General features: G+C 61.4%; 4 protein-coding genes across 18 annotated transcripts; 2 read left to right on the forward strand and 2 right to left on the reverse strand.

The window, feature by feature from the left end:
• SLC52A2 (solute carrier family 52 member 2) lies at positions 469 to 8,372 on the reverse strand. Of its 5 annotated transcripts, none has more exons than XM_021088739.1 (6): positions 3,312 to 3,397; positions 2,977 to 3,050; positions 2,222 to 2,467; positions 1,258 to 2,131; positions 1,026 to 1,149; positions 469 to 921 (listed from the first exon to the last, which is right to left on the reverse strand). In XM_021088739.1, exons 3-6 carry the CDS (start codon positions 2,349 to 2,351, stop codon positions 709 to 711), a joined length of 1,341 nt encoding a protein of 446 aa, XP_020944398.1. In that variant the 5' UTR covers positions 2,352 to 2,467; positions 2,977 to 3,050; positions 3,312 to 3,397; the 3' UTR covers positions 469 to 708.
• FBXL6 (F-box and leucine rich repeat protein 6) lies at positions 3,445 to 6,811 on the forward strand. Of its 3 annotated transcripts, none has more exons than XM_013996410.2 (9): positions 3,445 to 3,932; positions 4,183 to 4,341; positions 4,501 to 4,564; positions 4,873 to 5,004; positions 5,093 to 5,200; positions 5,292 to 5,402; positions 5,470 to 5,701; positions 5,790 to 6,036; positions 6,316 to 6,810. In XM_013996410.2, exons 1-9 carry the CDS (start codon positions 3,469 to 3,471, stop codon positions 6,464 to 6,466), a joined length of 1,668 nt encoding a protein of 555 aa, XP_013851864.1. In that variant the 5' UTR covers positions 3,445 to 3,468; the 3' UTR covers positions 6,467 to 6,810. The 3 variants fall into 3 exon arrangements, with proteins under 3 accessions (XP_013851864.1, XP_013851863.1, XP_013851862.1); XM_013996408.2 differs by having other exon boundaries at positions 3,536 to 3,932; positions 5,292 to 5,321; positions 5,452 to 5,701; positions 6,316 to 6,758; XM_013996409.2 differs by lacking the exon at positions 4,501 to 4,564 and having other exon boundaries at positions 3,526 to 3,932; positions 4,911 to 5,004; positions 6,316 to 6,811.
• On the forward strand, positions 7,351 to 9,405 carry TMEM249 (transmembrane protein 249). Its single transcript, XM_005662816.2, has 6 exons — positions 7,351 to 7,362; positions 7,461 to 7,896; positions 8,128 to 8,222; positions 8,342 to 8,537; positions 8,706 to 8,791; positions 9,108 to 9,405. The coding sequence occupies exons 1-6, from the start codon at positions 7,351 to 7,353 to the stop codon at positions 9,291 to 9,293; spliced, it is 1,011 nt and encodes a 336-aa protein (XP_005662873.1). The 3' UTR covers positions 9,294 to 9,405.
• Positions 11,858 to 21,518, reverse strand: LOC106507406 (translation initiation factor IF-2-like). 9 transcript variants are annotated; one of them, XM_021090500.1, is made up of 4 exons: positions 20,518 to 21,517; positions 18,685 to 18,894; positions 15,749 to 16,788; positions 12,888 to 12,971 (listed from the first exon to the last, which is right to left on the reverse strand). In XM_021090500.1, the coding sequence occupies exons 1-2, from the start codon at positions 21,377 to 21,379 to the stop codon at positions 18,776 to 18,778; spliced, it is 981 nt and encodes a 326-aa protein (XP_020946159.1). In that variant the 5' UTR covers positions 21,380 to 21,517; the 3' UTR covers positions 12,888 to 12,971; positions 15,749 to 16,788; positions 18,685 to 18,775. The 9 variants fall into 9 exon arrangements, with proteins under 9 accessions (XP_020946161.1, XP_020946158.1, XP_020946154.1 ...); XM_021090496.1 differs by having other exon boundaries at positions 18,685 to 18,891; positions 20,136 to 21,515; XM_021090502.1 differs by having other exon boundaries at positions 11,858 to 12,971; positions 15,749 to 18,891.

The following is a 21,910-nucleotide window of genomic DNA, read 5'->3' on the forward strand; positions in this document are numbered from 1 at the left end:
TCTTGAGTAGGAGGATCCTGGGACTGGCTGCAGCCTCACCAGCCAGTCTCTCCTGCGTCCCACTCACCAGCCCCTTCTAGGCCTGGACTTCACAACAGGCCCTGGGGCAAATTCCCTGGCAGCCCCTCCCATAAAGCAGCGGGTGAGTGCTGCTACCCCAGACCACCAGGGGGTGACTAGAAGGCCACCCCTGCCCCCTAAACCTCCTGCCTGGCTGACTCAGTGCCCCCAGAGCCTGTGTGGGTCCTGGGCCTAGACTCCAGGTCCTGGGGCAGGCCTGCACCCGCCCTCTGGGCACCTGCGTTGTGTTGGGGCGGGGTTCCATGAGGCAGTGGGGAAGCAGGAGTTCTCGGTGCGAGAGCATACATGACCCTGGGCTCTCTGAGTACCTGGAGGGGCAGGCCCCTGCTGGACAGGCCAGGCTCTAGCTCGGGCTCCGGGGCCTACGGGAACAGAGAAGGTCATTTCCGGGATTGAATCCAATGACGGAAGCCAAGTGCTTTATTGTACAAACTGCACAGAGTCCCCGGCCGGGCCCTGGCTCTGAGCCTGCCCTGTGCCCCAGGCTCTCCCGTGGAGTGTGCAGGGGTCCCGGACTGGCCACGTGTGGGCCGGGCCTCCCGGGGCCGTGGGCAGACAGGCACTGCGGCAGCCCCAACCCGAAGACGCGGGGGTGGGGGTGGGGTGGAGTGAAGTCCCCGCCCCGACTCAGGGTCCACAGGGGTCCACACAGTCCTTCCTGCTCTGGAACACGCGGTAGATGCTGGTGGGCGGGAACATGGTGACAGCACCGAGCAGGGAGCCCACCTGGATGGCCACGCCAGCTGCCAACAATGCCGGCGGGCCGCCCCCATGCAGCAGGGAGCTGGTAGCCACCTTCACGTATGAGAACACGCCCAGACACAGAGCCCACAACACCACCTGGGAGGGTGGACACGGGAGCACTCTGAGCGCACTGGCCACGTCGCTCTAGGGCCGTCCCCTCCCTACTGCCACCTCTGCTTCAGTGTCCCCAGTGTACTTACCACAAGGACCATCCCTGCAGAGGTGCCCACCAGGGGTGGGCAGGGGCTCAGGATTGCCAGTGCCATCAGGTAGGCCCCAAAGAGTGTGCCAAGCAGAGAGAGACCACCCAGCCCTGCCAGGGACCTGCCAGAGGTGAGCGAAAACTCAGGGCTGGCTGTGCCAGTCGCAGGCCCTCAGCCCAGGGTCCCCCCACACCGGCCCCGCCGAGTGGCTTGGGGATCCCTTGTGTACCTGCATAGAATGCCCATGGCCAGGAAGCAGGCGAGGGGGTTGGAGGCACTTCCCAGCACCACAGCCAAGTGGTAGGCCAAGCGCCCATAGGGCAAGCTCGAGTAGCTCTGCACGGCAGGCAACACGCCGTTGGTCAGAGCACTGGTGGTGGCCAGCAGGCCCAGCAGGCAGGCGCCACGGGCGGAGAGCAGCCGATGGGCTGCAGGGTCTGGGCTGGGGGTGTTGCCTGCTGCCTGACTAGGTGGCTCTTGCAGCGGCGAGGCCTCTTCCTCTTCCTCCTCCTCCACTCCTGGGGCGCCCCCCCGCAGGCCAGTCCCTGAGCCCTCTGTGGGGATAGATACCAGTGATGGTAACAACAGCAGGAGGCCCTGGAAGGCGGCAGCTGAAATGACCAGTAGGGCAGTCAAGGCCCCAAAGAAGGCGCTGGCAGAAAAACGCTCTGGGAAGTCCAGGGGGGGGCCTGGGGTGCCGTTGGCGGGAGCCGGCGGGCACTCGAGGCGGCCCACACCCTGTCCTAGGGCCAGCACACAGGGCAGCAGGGCACTGAGGCCCTGACCCAGGAAGAAGGAACGCAAGAAGGGAGGCGGCAAGCGGCTCAGGAAGGGCAGATAAGTGACGTTGGAGGCGCAGCAGGCCAGCGCCAACACAAAGGTCAGGGCCAGGAAGGCCACAGAGTGCACCTGTCCTGCCATCACTGTCAGGTGTTGCCACAGTGGGGCCAGCAGGGCTGTGCCCACCACACTCAGCGCCTGCACCACCTGGATGGGGGCCCGCTCGCCCTTGCCCGGGGCCAGCCGCCTCCACAGGGTCACCACCAGCAGGCCCAGGTTTCCCAGTGCCACGAGCACAGAGAGGTACGAGGGGAGACTCCATCCTGCAAGGAATGAGAGGACACCGTGTCAAGGCAGGGCACCGAGGGACAGAGGGCAGCAGCAGCCCACCTTCTTGGGCCATTCCCACTCACCCTCTGGAAGGTCTTTCACCACAACAGGCAGCTCCACCCAGATCCCGTTGATGGCTGCCCATGAGCCCATGCCAAAGAGGGCTACCAGAAGGTGGGTCAGCACCAGACGGCCCAGCGGGGGTGCTGCCATTCAGCTCAAAGCTGGGGGCCTCCAGGACAGGGAAAAGGTCACAGCCAGCTCTTCTTTCCCCACCTAGGTCCAAAGAAGATGCTCCAGCTCTTCTGGGAACTGAAGATCTCGTCCAGCTTGACAGAAAAACATACATGCAGGGTCACAAGAAAGAAACACAGAACTGGAGTCGAAGAGGACCGGGCAGTTCCCGTCATGGCTCAGCGGTCACGAACCCAACTAGCATCCATGAGGATGCGGGTTCCATCCCTGGCCTCACTCAAGTGGGTTAAGGATCCCGCGCTGCCCCTGAGCTGTGGTGTAAGTCGTAGACCGGGCTGGAATCTGTGGTTGCTATGACTGTGGTGTAGATATGGTTGTGGTGTAGGCCGGCGGCTAGACCTCGGATTCGACCCTTAGGCTGGGAATTACCACATGCTGCAGGTGCAGTCCTAAAACTACAAAAAAAAATTAGAAAAAAAAATTAAGAGGACCAGACCTCCAAGACCAGGGAAACCAGGGGGGCGGGTGCTGGGATCTTGACCCAGCAAGGCAGGAATTGGGAAGGTGCCACACACAAGAGGAGCATGATGAAACAAGGCCATAATCTTCGGGTCTGAGTTCCCAAGAGCACCACCACACTCACCCGCAAAGGCACGAGACAAGCACTCCGGGGCAGGGCCACCTCTCAGGAGCCACACGCCTCCAGTGTATGCGAGCCTGCCAACAGCCAGGGCAAAGTCGAGACTGGGGGTGTGGCCGCGGCGGGCACGGCCCTCGCTGCGTCAGGCGGCTCGCGGAGATCCGTCCGATGCGCCGGGGTCCCTGCAACTCCCGGTCGGGCACCACGCGCTCCGTGACCCGAGGGTCAGCAGTCCCGCCACGCTCGTGGGCCCCGCATCCAGCACAGGGTCGCGGCCCCAGACCAGAACCGGTCGGGGCGGGAAAGGCAGTCAAGCCCGAGAGAGGACTGCAACTCACCGGTCCGGACACGGGAGAGGCGGACACGGGAGAGGCGGACACGCGAGAACCACCCGCGGGCGTGCCCACGGGATGGCCCAGCCCCGGAAACCCCGTATCGGAAGTCGGCTCCGGGCCCAGACCCCGCCCCCTGCAGGACGGACCTCGCCTGCGCGCAATGGTCCCCGCTCTTCCACGGCAAGGCCCGCCCCTTCCGCCTCGCTGGGCGGAGCTTGGAGCGTCCGGAGTGGAGATGGCGCCCGCGGGGGCCCGGAGGACCCGGCGCGCGGTCCGGTTCGCGCCGCCGGCTGAGAACTGGTGGTGGGATCGGCTGGCGCCGAGCGGCTCCGGATACCATTTGCTGCAATCGGACAGCATGCTGCTGGTGATTCCAGGCCCGGGGCCCGCCCGTCCTCGCGGGCAGAGGCGCGCTGCCCGCCGCGCTAAGCGGCTGCGACCCCCAGGGTCCCGCGCCGCCGAGACCAAGGCCAAGCCCGGGGCCTCGCCTGCGCCCGCGCCCGCCCCCGCGCCCGCGCCGCAGCAGGTGCCCGACCCGGGCTGGGGCGACCGCATTCCCTTGGAAATCCTGTTGCAGATTTTCGGCCTGCTGGTGGTGGACGGGCCCATGCCCTTCCTCGGCAGGTACCCCAAGCCCATCACCCACAGCGCTGCAGTTCGGATTGCGTGCCCAGCGGGTGGCTGAACTCCCAGACAGCGCAGTCTCTCAGGGGGTCCAATTGGAACCCCAGGGGCCCGACTTTGAATTGAGGTGTCTGCATTGTTGTGAGAACTGGGGGAACAGGCCCCTCCTCTAAGAAATTGCATAGCGGGAGCCAGTGGGGGCGAGCATCGGCCACAAAAGGCCCAGCCCTCAGCAGAGATTTTCTCTCAGGGCTGCACGTGTGTGCCGCCGCTGGCATGAGGCCGCCTCCCATCCCGTTCTCTGGCACACCCTGACCCTCTCACCCCCGCTGGCTGGCCGCCGGGCCAAGAGCGGAGCCAAGGCGGAGAAGAAGCTCCTGGCTTCCCTGCAGTGGCTTATGCCAAATCGGTGAGAAGTTCCACATTTTCTCATCCCCTCACTCCACTTGTGTGATGGGTGGAAAGCCCCAGGCCCCAGCCTCTATGGACCAAGGCCGTGGGTGGGGAGAATGCCGACAGAGGGGCAGCCTGGGAACACCCGGCAGCTCTGCCTCTGCTGTTGGCCCAGGTTCTCACAGCTCCAGAGGCTGACTCTCATCCACTGGAAGTCCCAGGTGCACTCTGTGTTGAAGGTGAGAGCTCAAGGCTGCCCTGCTCTGCAGCCATGACATTCTGGGGTTGCCCAGTACTTCCAGGGAGGGGGTCAGACACCATGAGGCTCAACGCTGCCCCATGGGCGTGCCTGCTTGGTTCTCCTTTCCTGGTGTCTCCTCCAGCAGGGAGATGCGAGAGGTGGGAGCACCTAGGTAAGCCTGGCACGGCCAGAAAGGAGGCCATGGCTGAAGCAGTAAAGTGGGGTCGGCACCAGCCATGGGTCTCTCTCACTTGTGGACCACAGCCTGCACTCCCCTAGCCCCAACTGGCCCTCCGTCTTCCACAGCTGGTTAGCGAGTTCTGTCCCCGGCTCGCCTTCCTCAGGCTTTCTGACTGCCACGGTGTGACCCCTGACACTCTGATCATGCTAGCCAGAGCCTGCCCCCAGCTCCACAGCCTGGATTTACAGCACTCCATGGTGAGCCCTGCGCACCCCCCCCACACACACACCAGGGCCTGGGGAAGCCTGGGCTGAGGTGACAGGTCCCCCTTTTCTGGGTCCCCAGGTGGAGTCCACGGCTGTTGTAAGCTTCTTGGAGGAGGCGGGACCCCGGATGCGGAAGCTGTGGCTGACCTACGGCTCTCAGACAACAGCTATCTTGGGTGCACTGCTGGTAGGTTGGCGACAGGCAGGAGCAGAGCAGAGCTGGATGCTGAGCCAGGCGCTGCCAGGCCTCTGACTCTGCACTCTCCCCGCCTCTCCAGGGCAGCTGCCCACAGCTCCAGGTCCTGGAGGTGAGCACTGGCATCAATGACAACCACACTGCCCTCCAGCTGCCTGTCGAGGCTCTGCAGAGAGGCTGCCCCCGGCTGCAGGTACCTGATACCCCACCTCTTGCCGCTGTCTCCCCCTCCCTGGCTGCAGCCTGGGTCTTGCTCCCAGGTGCTGCGGTTGCTGAACCTGATGTGGCTGCCCAAGCCTTCCGGACGAGCTGTGACTCCTGGCCCAGGCTTCCCCAGCCTTGAGGAGCTCTGCCTCGCCAGCTCCACCTGCAACTTTGTGACCAATGAGGTCCTGGATCGCCTGCTCCATGGCTCCCCTAACCTGCGCTTGCTGGATCTTCGTGGCTGTCTTCGAGTTACACCTGCTGGCCTGTGTGAGCTGCCATGTCAGGGTCAGCACTCTCTGGGTGGTGGCTGAGCAGGTGGGATGTGGGGATTCTTGCCCACCCCGTAGCTCACACCCCCTCCTCTCACTGCCAGAGCTGGAGGAGCTTCACCTGGGCCTGTATGGCATGTCGGATCGGCTGACTTTAGCAAAGGAGGGCAGCCCTCTGTTGACCCAGAAGTGGGGTCACACTCTGCGGGAACTGGACTTGTGTGGCCAGGGCTTCAGCGAGAAGGACCTGGAGCAGGCCTTAGCTGCCTTCTCAGGCACCTCTGTGGGTTCACATCTGGCCCTGTGCTCCCTCAACCTCAGGGGCACCCGGGTCACACCAAGCACAGTCAGGTCAGCAACCGCCCCCCCCAGTTCCTTGAAGTCAGGATCACTTGCCCCCCCATCCTGCCTGGCTTGCCAACTCCAGGGGTCTAAAGAGGGAGGCTCATCCCAGCTAAGCCCCTCCCTGGGGTTGGCCTTGGGGATACCAAGGGTACTGGGTTTGGGTCTTGAGGAAGGTAGGTGTCAAAGCCAGCTGTGCTGGCCTGGCTCTGCCAGGGGTGGGGGAGGACCCTGGATCTCCTGCAGGCCAGTGACCGCACCCCCCCACTTCCTGCCCTGCCCCCACAGCTCAGTGATCAGCAACTGCCCAGGTCTGCGGTACCTCAACCTGGAGTCCTGCCGCTGCCTTCCGAGGGGCCTGAAACGGGCCTACAGGGGCCCAGAGGAAATCCGGTGGTGCCTGGAGCAACTGCTCACCAGCCTACCCGCTCCAAGCTAGGCAGCTCCAGGCAGCCCTGCCGGCCCACCTTCCCATTTGGGAAGTCTGAGCACTTGGTTACAAGAAAACATTTTAGGAGTTCCCGTCGTGGCGCAGTGGTTAACGAATCTGACGAGGAACCGTGAGGTTGCGGGCTCCATCCCTGGCCTTGCTCAGTGGGTAAAGGATCTGGCGTTGCCGTGAGCTGTGGTGTAGGTTGCAGGCGCGGCTCGGATCCTGCCTCGCTGTGGTGTAGGCTGGCAACTGCAGCTCTGATTAGACCCCTAGCCTGGGAACCCCCATATGCCACAAGTGTGGCCCTATAAAAGACAAAAAGTAAAAAGCAAAAATAAAACATTTTTAGGGGAGTTCCTGTCCTGGCTCAGTGGTAATGAACCCGACTAGTATCCATGAGGACACAGGTTCGATCCCTGCCCTCGCTCAATGGGTTATGGATCTGGCATTGCCATGAGCTGTGGTTTAGTTTACAGAGATGGGGCTCAGATCTGGTGTGGCTGTAGTGTGGGCCGGCAGCTGTAGCTCCGACTGGACCCCTAGCCTGGGAGCTTCCATATGCTGCTGGTGCGGCCCTAAAAAGAGAGAAAAAAAAAACAAACCTTTTTTTTAGGAACTCTAGTGTGATTTCTGGGATCAGGGTCGGGGGACAGGGGCTGTCCCTGAGGGAACTAGGTAGGGCTGGCCCAGAAGCCCCCCAGGGCTTCTGAGTCTGCCCGAGGCTGTGTCCTGCCCGCTCACTCCTGGGCTCAGACTCTTGGACTGAACGTGTGTGTGTGTGTGTGTGTGTGTTTTCCACCCGCAGGGGCACTAAGGTGAGTTGCCTGTAATTGTATGTGAGGCTCTGACCTGAGCAGAGGTGGCAGTGGAGGGAGAGGCCAGGCTCAGCCATGGGGTTCACTGTGGGGCACCTGCCTGCAGTTTTCTCTCCAGCCGAGGCCTGGGAGTGTCCCATTACCCCCCTGTCGGGTGAGGACTGTGAACCAGGCCAGTGGGGTAGGGACCAGCTGGGAAGAGCAGCCCTTGGCGGGGCCAGCCTGTGACTCCCTGGAGAAGGGATGACCATCCGGACGGCCCTTCTAGAACCCGCCTCCCAGAGCTTCTAGAACCCCGGCAGCCCCATCTGGACGGCCACCTGGTGTGGCTCCCCTGCCATTGCCTGAGCGTCTCCTTCCCGACCGTGGTGCTGGAGGCTGTTTTCTCCCAGTACTCTCCTCCAGCGCGGCTGTGGGCAGCGGGCAGTGGCCACAGACGCCGCCCAGCCGACCGTCTGTACCTGACCCAGGTCCCCAAGGGCCAGATCAGCAGCCTGCCCACGACCTCGGGCGGCAAGCCCTTCCAACTCTGGGCCCTAGGACTCTTCTGCACCGAGCGAAACCTGGCCAAGCGCCTCAAGAGCAATTGTTTCTACCCGTTCACGCAGCTGCAGCCCAACGGTGCGCGCGGGGCGCCGCGGGGGCGGGGGCGGGGCCTGGGATCTGAGCGGGGCGGGCCGTGGTGAGGGGCGGGGCCAGGGCCCGGGGGGGCGCTAGAACCGCAGGCTGGACGCACCCCGCGGCCCGGGGCCCTGCGCGAGGCCGGCGGATCCAGGCCCGAGCCCTGGCACTGCCACCTCGGGCTGCGCGAGGGGCCCGCTAGCCTCACGCGCCTCGCCGCACCGCCCCCAGTCTTCGTGCTCGAGTACTACCTGGACACGCTGTGGAAGGGGACCCTGCTCTTCGCCGTCTGCCTCTTGCTCATCAGCTTCGGCCTCGTGAGCCAGGTCTGAGCTCCCGGGCCCGCCCCCCAGGACCTTCCGCCCCTGAGGGCGGGGCCCGCCGCACGGCGCTCCGCCCCCCGGCCCCGCGGCGGCTCAGAAGGCCCCGGCTGCGCCCCCCGCAGGTGCAGAAGCAGGAGACTTGGGGCTTCCCTGCCTTCGGCATGGGCGTGGGCCTGTGGCTCACGATCTCGTCACTGCCGCGGCGCCGCCTAGTGCTGAACCACACGCTCGGCATGTACCACTTCTCCATCCAGGGCCGCACCGTGTGTCAGGGCCCCATGCACCTGGTCTATGTGCGCCTGGCGCTCAGCTCCGATGGTGAGGCATGGGGCGGGCGGCAATCTGAGGGACACCACGCAAGCGAAGGGGAAACCTCGTGGGGTGGGGAGGGGCGGGCAGGTGGGGCCCCGCCCCCGGAGCCCTGCCCCGGAGCCTCCCGCCCGCTCCTTCTCCGAGTGCAGGGCTGAGCAGTTTGCCCCTCTCCAGCCTATGGGAGGTGCTTCTTCCAGCTGGTTCTGAGCGGCCACAAGCTGGAGCCGCTGGTGCTGGTGCAGCTGTCTGAGCGCTACGAGGTGGGTCCTGCCCAGCCCGCCACGGGGCCCCAGATACGCCCCGCTGCCCTCCTTGGTTCAGCATGACGGGGGCGGGGGGAGGGGACGGACACGACGACACTGTCGAGGACCATAGAATGGGCTCCGTTTCCCAGGTAGAGGGTGTATATCAGGGTCACCGGCCCTGGCCTTCGAGCTGGGAGCCGGTGGAGAGGGCGCGGGGGCTGACGGGCAGGGCTGGAGACGCAGTCTGGCAAGGAGAGGGGGTCGCCTCAGCGGCGGTGGTGGCGAGGCTTCTCTTGTCTCTGCAAGAGCTGACCGCCACCTGCTCGCACAGCAAATGGAATACCTGGGCCGTCACATCGCCCGCAAGCTCAACATTAACTATTTCGACTGTCTGGCCACATCGTACCGGCACGTCGTCCGCCACTGGCCACAGGGGGCCACCTTCAGCCCCTACATCATGCCCCGCAAGACTGGTGCCAAAGACAAGCCAAGCTTTCAGTCCGACCAGGATGTATGACGTCGCCAGCCAGCACCCACCGCTCACTCCAGCCCAGACTGCATTGTCCCTTCCCCTCCAATCTCCCTCCTCCACCACTGCCCTAATTCTCCATAAAGCCCTCTTGCCTCAAGCCAGGTTGCCTTCTCTGCACAGGTGCACGCGTCACAGGGCCTCAGGGAGCAACCCTGGAGTTTGGGTTAGAAGGTGGGGTAGCAGCGACAAGCAGCTAGGCTTCTATGACTCGTGTGGATCCCACCACCTCTCTTGGTAGTGGCACTGAACTGGTCCTCCCTGGTGTCAGAAGTGCTGACCAAGGCGCAGAAGTCAGAATCTGATTGGTCCGGTCTGAGCCAGGCCCCTCTTCTGGTCCAATCGGCAATGGTTGGGGGTGCAACTGCAGGTCAAGCCCTGTGCGGAGAAAGGGTCTTTCTGGCCAGGGACAGGTCCTGGACTAGACAGTCTCCAAGTTGCAACTGCAGAGCCCTTCAGTGCTCCAGGCCTGCTGGGGCAGGAGACCCAGGATGTCCCTGAAGCGGGCGCCTGCCCACCTGCTGGAAACCCAGCCCCCTGTTCCCCGTCCGGTGGGTGTTCTCCCTTCTGGATGCCTGCAGCTACTGTGGGAGCAGAGAAGGCAGGGCAGCCGGCACTGTCCACCTGGACCTCCCTCAGCACCTTCCCTCAGGGCCGTGCTCATGGCCCAGGCCCAGTGTGTCAGCTGAGTGGCCCAGAACAAGGACCAGCTGCGGAAATCGCAAAATGAAAACGTGGAGGTCGGTGTTAAAAAGTTAAGAATTTCCAGGAGTTGCCATCATGGCACAGTGGTTAATGAATCCGACTAGAAACCATGAGGTTGCTGGTTCGATCCCTGGCCTTGCTCAGTGGGTTAAGGATCCAGCGTTGCCGTGAGCTGTGGTGTAGGTTGCAGATGTGGCTCAGATCTGGTGTTGCTGTGGCTCTGGTATAGGCCGGCAGCAACAGCTCTGATTAGACTCATAGCCTGGGAACCTCCATATGTTGTGGGTGAGGCCCTAAAAAGACAAAAAAAAAAAAAAAAAAAAAAGTTAAAAATTTCCAGGAGTTACCATCGTGGGGCAGCAGAAATGAATCTGACTAGGAACAGCCATAGCAATGCAGGATCCAAGCTGCGTCTGTGACCTACACCACAGCTCTTGGAAATGCCAGATCCTTAACCCACTGAGCAAGGCTAGGGATCGAATCTGTGTCCTCATGGGTGCTAGTCAGATTTATTAACTGCTGAGCTACAGCAGGAACACCTCCAAGGGTTCAGTATTGGAGTTGCTATGAGGAGCTGAGAGGTCGCCTGGAGTGCTGAGGGGAGAGGTTTTGGGGAAGAGGGGCCAGGAAACCTAATGGGTACAATGCAGGCCCAAGTTAGGAGACCGGGCAGAGGGGAGGGCCAGGGAAGGGCAGGACTCCCTGGGGAGTGGGGAGGGCGTGGGGAAGGGCCAGGAGGTTGTGGGAGTCGTGCAGGGAGAGAAGGGCAGCTGGGACCTCGGTAGGGCAGCAGGCTGCCGTAGCACAGGGAATTTGCTGGCAGGCTGGAAAGAAGTTTCTGGTTGGGCCCTGGAGCTCGAGGAGCATGGGGAGGAGGGATGGAGGGATCAGGACTTGTGAGCTGGGGGGGATTTCGAGAAGGCAGGGAGGCCCTGGGAAGAGGGGCAGGAGCAGGAAGCACAGCTCTGGAGCCATCATCCCACATGCCTGGCAGTGCATGGGTAGAGAAAGAAAACTGGGGGAGTTCCCGTAATGGCTCAGTGGAATTGAATCTGACGAGTATCCATGAGGACACAGGTTCAATTCCTGCCCTTGCTCAGTGGGTTAAGGATCTGGCGTTGCAGTGAGCTGTGGCATAGGTCACAGACACAGCTTGGATCTGGCGTGGCTGTCACGCAGGCCTGTAGCTACAGCTCCAATTCGACCCGTAGCCTGGGAACCTCCATATGCTGTGGGTGCAGCCCTAAAAAGACAAGAAAGAAAGAAAGAACACACAGAGGGGTTAGGGGACCTATGTTCACTGAGGTGGGGGCTCACCAGGGGTTGGAGGACCCCCTGAAGAGCCTCAGGAGGGGCTGAGCAGCCCTGCAGGAGTGGCGGTGGGTGGGGGGTGCCAAGGGCAGAGAGAACAGGGGGCTGTTTATGGGAGTGAGTGTTCTTTTTTTTTTTTTTGTCTTTTTTGCCATTTCTTGGGCCGCTTCCACGGCATATGGAGGTTCCCAAGCTAGGGGTCCAATCGGAGCTGCAGCTGCCGGCCTACACCAGAGCCACAGCAACGTGGGATCCGAGCCGCGTCTGCGACCTACACCACAGCTCACGGCAACGCCGGATCGTCAACCCACTGAGCAAGGGCAGGGATCGAACCCACAACCTCATGGTTCCTAGTCGGATTCGTTAACCACTGCGCCATGAGGGGAACTCCCTTTCTTTTTTTCTAATTTGGGTGCAGCATGGCTTCTCAATGTGGGATCTTGGTTTCCAGACCAGGATTGAACCCGGGCTACAGCAGTGAAAGCACAAAATTCTAACCACTAGACCACCAGGAAACTCCCTTTTTCACTTGCAAATGCATATTACTGTGCAGGTGGGAATAGCCTCACAGAGAGCTATTTATTATGAAGCAGGTGACAAGGGACATTTGCAAGAAAAACAGTCTTGGCTGGCAGCAGAGAAGACGACTGGGGACACCGTCAGAATGGGGAGCACGCCCCCCTGCCCATCTTCCATTTGTTCCTCAGAAAAGGCCCCCCCCCCATGTTTAGCTGGCATATAAACCCACCCAATAAAGACTGCATTTTCCAGACCCTGGTCCAGAGAGCCAGGTGGTCTGGCGACTAATTCCTGGCCAAGGCCACATTGTTATGTGTAGGCCAAGGGGGTGGAGCAGGGGGACCCTGAGCCCACCTCCTCCCACAGGGACCAACATTGCAGCTATTTACAGGGAATGAGCAGCAGAAAGGCTCTTCCCAACGAAAGCGAAAGTGAGGAAGAGGGAGCCACACCAGATGGGCAGGAGGGGCGGAGACCAGAGTCAAGACCCCGCCCAGGGGGCGACCCTCTGCGTGATCCAGGTCTGCAAAAGCCCAACCGGCCAGGGGCCAGCCCGCTACCCGCGCGCCCACAGTGGCAGGCCCTGGCAGCGCAGAAGGACCCTGGCAGCCCACACAGAGGGCACGCTGGAGCATACAGCTCTGGTGACCAGAGGGAGGGTGCTGCTGCGTTGCATGGGGGGTCTGCTACAAAAACCGCTTCTCCCAGACTAGGAAACATAACAGATCCACCTGATCCGGAGAAATAAAAGGACCTCCCTGGTGGTGCAGCAGGTTAAGCGCAGCCTCCTGGTTCCTAGTCGGCCTGTTTCCGCGGCGCCTCGACGGGACCTCCAGGGCCCGTGTTCTTGACCTGCTTCACATTTGTCTCTTCATCCAAGCCGATCCGACGCCTTTAAAACTATGTCAGAGTTCCCTTCGTGGCTCAGCAGTTAACGAATCTGACTACCATCCATGAGGATGCAGGTTCGATCCCCGGCCTTGCTCAGTGGGTTAAGGATCCGGCGTTACCGTGGAGCTGTGGTGTAGGTCGCAGACGCAGCTCGGATCTCTCGTTGCTGTGGCTGTGGGGTAGGCCAGCAGCTGTAGCTCCGATTAGAGGTCTAGCCTGGGAACCTCTGTGGGTGCGGCCCTAAAAAGCAAAAAAAAAAAAAAAAAAAAAAAAAAAAAAAAAAATTACCTTGCGTCTGGGCTCACTAAGCTTCAGTTTCTTTGTGCCTCTGCACAGAAGCAATTTAGCAAGAGAGGCAAGAAACAGATTTATTAGGATAGGACGTTTGTGAGAGATGCAAGCGGGCAGCCAAGCAAGCTCTGCCTGAGGATCCGGCGGCCGGTTTTATCATCGAAGGGGAGTGGGGGTTGGAAAGCCCTCCTCTCCCTTTCTGAGAGCAGTGAGGTGTGTATTCAAATCAGCTGAAGGGCGGTCCTCAAACTCTTGCCCTGGGTCTGAATCTGAATGCAGGCCTCATCCCATCCCCCGCCCAATGACCTGAAGCAGTTCTCGAACTTCTGCTAGTCGAGCAAACCTGCCTTGTTCTGACGGTGTCCTTGAACTCACAGTGGCCCCCAACATCCGCCAGGTGTCCCTCTTTATCCATGATGCCCTACAGGGACTCCTACAACCACCTGTGCCTACTCCGTCCCTATCAGCGGTAGCTCTGATTGGACCCCTAGCCTGGGAACTTCCATATGTCACAAGTAGGGCCCTAAAAAAAAAAAAAAAAGCTAAATAAATAAATAAAAATTAAAAAAAAATTAAAGCTATGTTGGAGGAGTTCCCATTGTGGTTCAGTGGATTAAGGACCCGAAGCTGTCTCTGTGAGGGTATGGGGTTTTTTGGTTTGTTTTGACTTTTTTTTTTTAAAGGGTCACGTCCACGGCACATGGAGATTGCCAGGCTAGCTGCTGAATTGGAGCTGTAGTCGCTGGCCTACCCTACTGCCACAACAACGCCAGTTAAGAGCCTCATCCATGGCCTACACCACAGCTCATGGCAATGCAGTATCCTTAACCCACTGAGTGAGGCCAGGGATTGAACCTGCATGCTCATGGATACTAGGCAGATTCGTTTCCAATGAGCCATGACCGGAACTCCTGAGGGTATGGGTTTGATCCCTGGCCTCACTGAGTGGGTGAAGGATCGTGCCTTGCCCGAAACTGTGGCCCAGGCCTCAGTGGCAGCTCCGATTCAACCCACGACCCTTATGCTGAGCTCTGGCTGCTGCCTTTCCGCTGTCCCTGTGTTCCTCCCTTAGGATCGTTAACTCCTGAGACCTGCTCCAGGACAACGCCACGGCCAGGCCTAGATCATGAAACAGCTCAGACCAGGGAGTTCCCGTCGTGGCGCAGTGGTTAACGAATCCGACTAGGAACCATGAGGTTGCGGGTTCGGTCCCTGCCCTTGCTCAGTGGGTTAACGATCTGGCGTTGCGGTGAGCTGTGGTGTAGGTCGCAGACGCGGCTCGGATCCCGCGTTGCTGTGGCTCTGGCGTAGGCCTGTGGCTACAGCTCCGATTCGACCCCTAGCCTGGGAACCTCCATAGGCCGCAAGAGTGGCCCAAGAAATGGCAAAAAAAAAAAAGACAAAAAAAACCCAAAACAGCTCAGACCAAAACCACCTTCTTCTTTTCTAAAAATCTTTATTTTTTTATTTACTTATTTATTTTTGCTTTTTAGGCCCGCACCCACAGCATATGGAAGTCCCCAGGCTAGGGGTCCAGTTGGAGCTATAGCTGCCGGCTTACACCTCAGCCACAGCAACACAGGATCTGAGCCTCATTTGCGACCTACACCACGGCTCACGGCAACGCCAGATCCTTAACCCACTGAGCAAGGCCAGGAATTGAAACTGCAACCTCACGGTTCCTAGTCAGATTCATTTCCACTGCACCACAATGGGGGCTCTGAAAACGGCTTCTCATGTCAAAGAAGCTATGCCTGGTTTTCTTTCTTTGGGGACCCTGAGCCCTATTCGCTTACAATTCATCGGAAAAGTCGGCTGCTGCCAGAGCACCCCAGAGGTCCTCCCACCCCACAGAGACAGCCCGCGTGGCCTCTCCTCCATGGGCATCCCCACTTCCTGTGTCGCCACTGGGCACCCAGGAGGAAGCCTCGGAGGGCCAAGCCCCCAGAGGCCGTGTTTGCCAAGCCTCTGCTTTGGTCTCTTTCACTGACGCCCCATGGCCAAGGCTGAGTCCACAGAGGAGGGTGCGCACAGAGGCCTAAGCCTGGGCGGGGTCACGTCTGTTGGGCTTCAAGGCTGCTTCCAGGAGATCGAACTCCAAGCCTCTGGCCAAGACAAGAATGACCAGACCTGGAGCTCCCGTCATGGCTCAGCGGGTTACAGACTCGACTAGTACCCATGAAGATGTGGATTCGATCCCTTCCCTGGCCTCACTCAGTGGGTTAAGGATCCGGCACTGCAGCCGAAGCCTGATTCTGGCATTGCTGTGGCTGTGGCGTAGGGTGGCAGCTGCAGCTCTGATTGGACCCCTCGCCTGGGAACGTCCGTATGCTAAGGGTGTGGCCCTAAAAAAAGAGGAAATCAGACCCTCACCATCGCCCCACCTGTCTCATGGTAATGCCTCCTCCCCACCTGGAGCAACGGGGCTACTCCTTCCTGCCTAACTAGGAAAGGGATGTGGCCCACACCCCGCCGCCTAGAGGTCTTCTACACCCCGAGCCCACCTGCTCTTTCCCCAGCAGGTCAGCAGGTCAGCAGGTGCAGCCTAAGGGGTCCTCCCCCTGGGCTCGGAAACAGACACAGCCAGGTGCTCTCTCACCAGGAAGTCCTCCTGCTGCGCTGGCGGCTCTGAAATTGGGGGGGCAGGGTCTGCCAGGGTTGCCCACCCTCGGCGACTGCCTGGACGTGCTTCCCAGGGAGTGACCTGGGGTGATCAGAGGGCTCACCTTGCTTGTCACTCTCAGATGTCACTGTCCGTCATCGACTGACGTGCAGTGTCTTGAGAGCCACTGCTTGCTGATTTCCTCCAGTGCTTGAGCTGTTTCGATAGGCTGGTAACTCGCGTTCCTGTAACTGCCTCTGTGCTGGAGGCGGACATCCGCCGACGCTCCTTTGGAGCTCGGCCCCGCTGACGGTCACGTCCATGTCCTGACCCTCGCTGCTTTCTGCGCTCGGCTGCAGAGGCGGGGCCTCCCCCAGTATTTGCGGCCCAAGGGCCGTGGCCTCCAGTGGCTGGATAACAGCTCCCAGGCGCCCACCGTCCTTTCTTCGGCCTTTCAACAGAGCTGAGCCACACCCGCCCATCAGCTCTGCCGTGACAGTGGCTCCCTCGCATTCCGAACACCTGGTCCAGCGGGCCCGTCGGTGCGTCCCCATCCTGTGGGATCCCTGCTCACCACCGATGAATGTCTTCCCCCCGGGACCCCAGCCTCATGCCCGGGCCTGTCTGTGCCCCACGTGCAGCAGTGCCCCACGCTCAGGCAGTGCCGGCCAGGCAGTGAGCGAGCCTGCCCAAGCCCGTCAGACAGTTCCCGACTAAAGCTCCTGGGCTGGGGTCTCCAAGACGGCGACTCGGAGGCAGTGGTAGACAAGGTGTCTTGACGGCCCCGTGGAGGAAAGAGAGGAAGCAGGGTGCCAAGGCCAGCTCAGCACACGGCGAGAGCTGCGCGGTCAGAATGGCTCACCAGAGGCGTCCGTGTGAGGCCCAAATGGCAGGCCCCTTGCTCTCGCATCCATCAGCCTTGGGAGGCAGGCCACCACTCAAAGGCCAGGACGCGGGGCCAGGGGCCATGGCTGGGCCCTCTGACAGCTGGAGGTGTCCACTTCAAGAACTGGGCCAAAGTCCTTCCTGGAAGGACGCGGGGGCGATGCGTCATGTGCGCACCACAAAGAAAACCCCAGAAGTGGCGATGGGGGATGGGAGGGAGGCCTCCTAGAATTCAGAAGAGTGACCTGCTGTCCGGTGGGAAGTGTGGTCCTCGGCGGCCTGGTCCCCGAGGGAGTGAGACAGTTCAGGGGCAGCAGAGGACACAGCTCGTGGACCCCGTGGACCCCTCCCTCTGGGAAGGGAGCAGGCTCCAGGCCGTGCAGGTGTGAATGTTCCAGAGCCAATGCTGAGTGAAAGTGTGAGCTCCACAGGTCAGGAAATCCACGTTGCGCTAGGAACTTCGGGCTGCCAGACGGCCGGCCAAGCTTCTGTGCAGCTCAGGCAGGATGGCAGCCCGATGCCTGCTGGTGGAGCCTCCCGCTTGGTGGCCCAGGTGCCATCCTCGGCTCACCGCCTGCCCCTCTTCTTCCTCCTCCACCTGGAGAGCTCACTCTCTCACTCTTCCTGTTCCCACTCTGCTGCCTCCTTTAAAGCTCCCCCCAGAAAAATTTTTAAAAAATAAAAAATAAATTAAAGGCGTTCTCGCTGTGGCTCAGCAAAAATGAAGCTGACTACTACACATGAGGATGCAGGTTCAACCCCTGGCCTCACTCAGTGGGTTAAGGATCCTGCATTTCTGTGGCTGTGGTGTAGGCTGGCAGCTGCAGCTCTGATTCGACCCCTAGCCTGGAAACTTCCATATGCCACAGGTGTAGCCCTAAAAAAAGAAAAGCCCCCCAATCCTCTAAATTTGTATTTTTGTTGTTTAATTTGCATGTCTCTCCTGGTGAAGCCTTCTCTCTTGTGTAGTAAATTTCCTGTTAACCCTTCGGGGGATCGGCGTCTCTGTTCAGTGCCAAGTTCACTTGATATCAGTTGTTTCACTAGCAGAATATTAGCCATTGGCGTACTTACTGCAAGTATTTTCTACTGCTTTGATATCTGCCCTTTGTTTTTCTGGGTCTTTTCGAGCGGACATTTTCAGGTGCATCAAGCCTCCACTGTAGATCTATCACTCCCATCCCAGCAGGGACCGGTCTGCCTCGAGCCCCCGTCGGCATGAGCCCCTCCCAGCACACACCACATGTTTGGGAGCAAAGCTCCCCCCCGATCCTGAAACCCTCCCCTGGATCTGGGCACCAGCCATGCCCCCAGGTTCCTCAGCCCTGTCACTCAGCAGGCCCCCACAGCGGGCTCCCTTCCTGCCAGCCTTCCTGGGGCTGCCTTTTCTCTCTGCCTCGCCCTGGGCCTCGCCACCGTCTGCAGCCCCTTTCCCATTCCTGCTGCACTGACCACCCACCCCAGCCCTTGCTGTGGGCATCACGCCCCATCGCTGTCATGTGTGAATGCCTGGTGGTCTCAGGATTCTTGAGGCCCACCTCTCAGCTCTCAGCCCCTCAGTGTTGGCCTCTTCCTCCTGTCAGTGGCCCCCTTGTCTTCCACCTCAATGATACCCTCGACCCTGTCACTTCCAGGGGCCCCCACGTTTCAGTTCAACACCGGTCTCTCTGACCATCAGCCCCCTCCTGGCTCGAGCACTCCTGACCCAGCATAGCGCCCCCACGATGCCGTCCTCACCCTCCTCCCCGGGTCCAATTCCCCAGGCAATGCTACCACCCTTGTACACCATGACTCAGATGCCTCTTGGTAGCTCACCCAGCCAAAGCCCAAAGCTGGATAAACTCAAGCTTTCTGCTTATCCCCACTGGCCTCGCTGCTTCTTCTCAAAGACAGCCAATCACAGCATCTCTGGAGTAGACATCAAGGACCACAACCATCTCTCAGGCTAGCCTTTGCCCGCTTCCTCTCCTGCTTCAACTTCTGACAGCCCCCCCTCATGCACTTGCCCTTCTGTGGCCTAGGATTTCTGCCCGCATACCCCCTACTGGGACCACAGGGCCTCTGCATGGGTTGTCTTCCCCAGGACAGTTCGGTTTCAGTAGCTTCCACGGCTTGTCTTCCCCAAGGTCCTTTACCCCTTGCCCTCATCATCCAAGCTTTCACCGGTCTACTCACCTTTCTGCTTAGCATCTCTGTCCTGGGCTGGGCCGTGGGCTCCATGAGCACAGAGGCCAGTGTCTGCTGGCCCTGCCCCCAAACGCGCTCTTCAGAGCACAGGCAGATGTTCAATAAAGATGAGTGGGGTGAAGGCGGAAATTGCTCCAGATACACCAACTGGAACAGAGGGTAGGGCCAGGGTGGGCACACTCAGGACTCCTGGACCTGCTGGGGGCAAAGTGCTGAGGTTAAAACACTGGAAGTCGGAGTTCCCGTCATGGCGCAGTGGTTAAAGAATCCGACTAGGACCCATGAGGTTGCAGGTTCGGTCCCTGCCCTTGCTCAGTGGGTTGACGATCCGGCGTTGCCGTGAGCTGTGGTGTAGGTTGCAGACACGGCTCGGATCCTGTGTTGCTGTGGCTCTGGTGTAGGCTGGCGGCTACAGCTCCAATTCAACCCCTAGCCTGGGAACCTCCATATGCCTATGCTGAGGGAGCGGCCCAAGAAATGGCAAAAAGACAAAAAAAAAAAAAAAAAAAAAAAAAAAGCCACTGGAAGTCTCCCCCTTAAAGTTCGGCTTTTCAGTAACATGGGACCTGCTGGGCCTGGAGGCAGCACATCCCTGACGCAGAGGGAGGCAGAGGAACACAGAACAATCGCCAAATCCTTCCTATCCGACCTGGGCTGGGCCCAGCTGCTGCAATGTGAGCCAGGACAAGGGGAACAGAGACCCCGAGGCTCTATGGGGGGCGGTCCATGCAATGGCCTGGAGTATGGGAGCACCCTGCAAACTCCTAGGTCTGTCGGGGGCCAAAGTGGTCTTGCCTTGGGACCCCAGCCTCCTCTCTTGCCACAAAGCCCCTGACACCTCCAGTTCTCAGTGGGAGAGACTCAGGGTGGCCTCAGGTGGAGGAGGGCTGAAAAAAACATGGGTATTTCCAACTGTCTTTCCCAAGCCTCTCCTAGCTGGACCACACAACACGGGGGCGGGGGGGGGGCGCACAGTGACCTCAGATATCAGGGTGGTGGCAGGGATGCTGCAAAGGAGGTGGAGTGAAGAGGACCAAGTAATTGCTCCTGGGCCTCATGTGCACTCCGAACCCTGGGCGCTTCGGACTGATGGCCAAGGCCTGGGCCCAGCTGCCCCTCCCAGGGGACAGGGGCAGGGACTGCAGGCTCTACCCCAGCAAGCCAGGGCAAGGTCGGCCTGAATGATCCCCTGGAGAGCTGCGGCCGAGGGACACATGTGTTGGTGCTCTGATGGCCTGTCCATCAAGAGGGTTGGGGGCCGCAGGGATGGGGACCTCGAGCAGGAACAGAGGAACCCACGGATGAAGGAACAGAGACAGGAGGGAAAAGTGAAGGGGGTGGAGGAATGAGAGTGAAGAAAGGTGCGGAGGGAGGGACAAAGAATGGGGCAGGAGGGTGGAAGGATGAGGGAAGGGCCGGAGGAACAAAAGTACACCGACCTAGAGACTGGGCGACTGGGACTAACGGAGGGGGACAGGGATGCGGTGGGTCCGCAGCACTGGGCGGATCGTCTGGGAGGAGGCGGTGAAGGGGTGAAGGGACTGCGCCTGGCACGTCCCGCTGGCGCCCCGAGGGTTCGCCTGGTAATTAGGCCTGGGTCCAGATGGGCCCCCAGTCCCGCAATCAAAATGCTAATTGGCCCCGGGCCTCCGGCTGCGCCTTTGCCTGGCCCCCTTGGGAGGGGGCAGGGACAAGCGGCTCGGCCAAGGGGATCCCTGTCCCCGCCCCCACTGCGGGCCCTGCCGGCTGCGGCTCTGCGATAAGGGGGAGGCCGAGCCCTGCCCCCGCCCCTCGGGAGCAACTGCCACGCAAGATGAATACCCCAGCGCTGCCACAAAGCGGGCCTGTGGTCTCCGCCGCGCCCCAGGGCCGGGCCGGCTCGCTCAGTCACCCTCGCTGGGCTCCTGGGCTGAGATGCGGGAGGAAACCGGGAGCCCGGCAGGCTCCAGGGCGCTGAGCTCAGCACTCCAGGCACGCCCCCGAAGGCGTCCCCCCCGCCCCGCGTGGCCCTCCCGCCGCGCGCTCCCGGCCGGTGTCCGCGGGCACGCCGTGCCGCCCCGCACAAGGTCACCGCGTGCAGTGATGGGTGAGCGCGCGCCCCCGCCTGGCGCGCGCTGCTCGTTCGGACGCGCCGCGACACTCCCGGGAGCCGTCCCTGCGACCTTGGTCCCCAGAGACAGCGGGCCGCGTGGGGGCGCGCGCCTAGCTTGGAGATCCGAATTGCTGGGAGAGGGCGGGTGAGGGGACAATGGCGGCACCGGGCCCTAATTGGGGACATATGTCCCCGCGTGCGGCCATTGTGCGGCCCGGAACTCGCCGCACCCCCGCGCCCGCCATTGGCTGCTGAGCGTGACGTCATAGGGGCTGCAAACCCGGGGCGGCCGGGGGCAGGGTTATCCGCCTGGTTGCGGGGCCGCGTGGGGGAGCTGCAGGCGCGCGGAAGGGCAGAAAACCGCCAATGAAACCGAATTTCTGGAGCAAGGACATGGCAGCCCCTCTCCCCCTTCACACCCCACTCGCTGCGTCGCCGTTGCGCTCGACCTCCGCCCCTCGGGAGAAAGGCGGGGGTGTTGGAGGCCTCTCCAGCGGGCACGGGGTCAGCCCGGGTGACAGAGTGGCAGAGAGTCACTGCGGCACAGGGCGCGCGCAGCACTTCCACACTGCGCTTTCGCTGCCTCAGCATTCGCCGCCTCGCCTCCCGCCTCCCCCATCTGCCCCCGCAGATCCCTAGCCTCCGCACCCGAAAGCTGGGCTGGCTGGACCACTCTAGGGCCCGCCCTGCGTTCCTCCCCCAAAGATCCCACGTCGGGGCTTGAGGGTCTCGGGCCTGTTTCCACCCTTCCCCCTACGCCCGACAATGCTGTGGGCCGCTGGGCCTCGGTTCCCGGCGGCTCTTTGGGAACTCCGCACGAGCGGGGTCCGCGGCATCCCCAAGACCCCTCCCTGGAGACCCTGGCGGGGGCCCGGCCCAAAGCAGCCATTTCCGCCGACCTCTCCCCCACTCCTCCCTCCCCCTCCTTCAGCTCCTGGGCTTTAAAAGCCGGAGGCTGGGCTGGGCCACGGGCAGAGGCGGCCGCGGGCGCAGGAGGCCGGGCGCAGGAGCTGTCCGAGCCTCGAGCCCCGCCCCCGGAGCCCCCGTCCCTCCCTCCCACCTCCCTTCGGCCCGCCCTCCCTGCGCACCCCTCCCCCGAGGACCCCCGCCCCCCGCCCGCCG

This window comes from Sus scrofa, chromosome 4 (assembly GCF_000003025.6).
Source record: "Sus scrofa isolate TJ Tabasco breed Duroc chromosome 4, Sscrofa11.1, whole genome shotgun sequence".
Lineage (NCBI taxonomy): Eukaryota > Metazoa > Chordata > Mammalia > Artiodactyla > Suidae > Sus > Sus scrofa.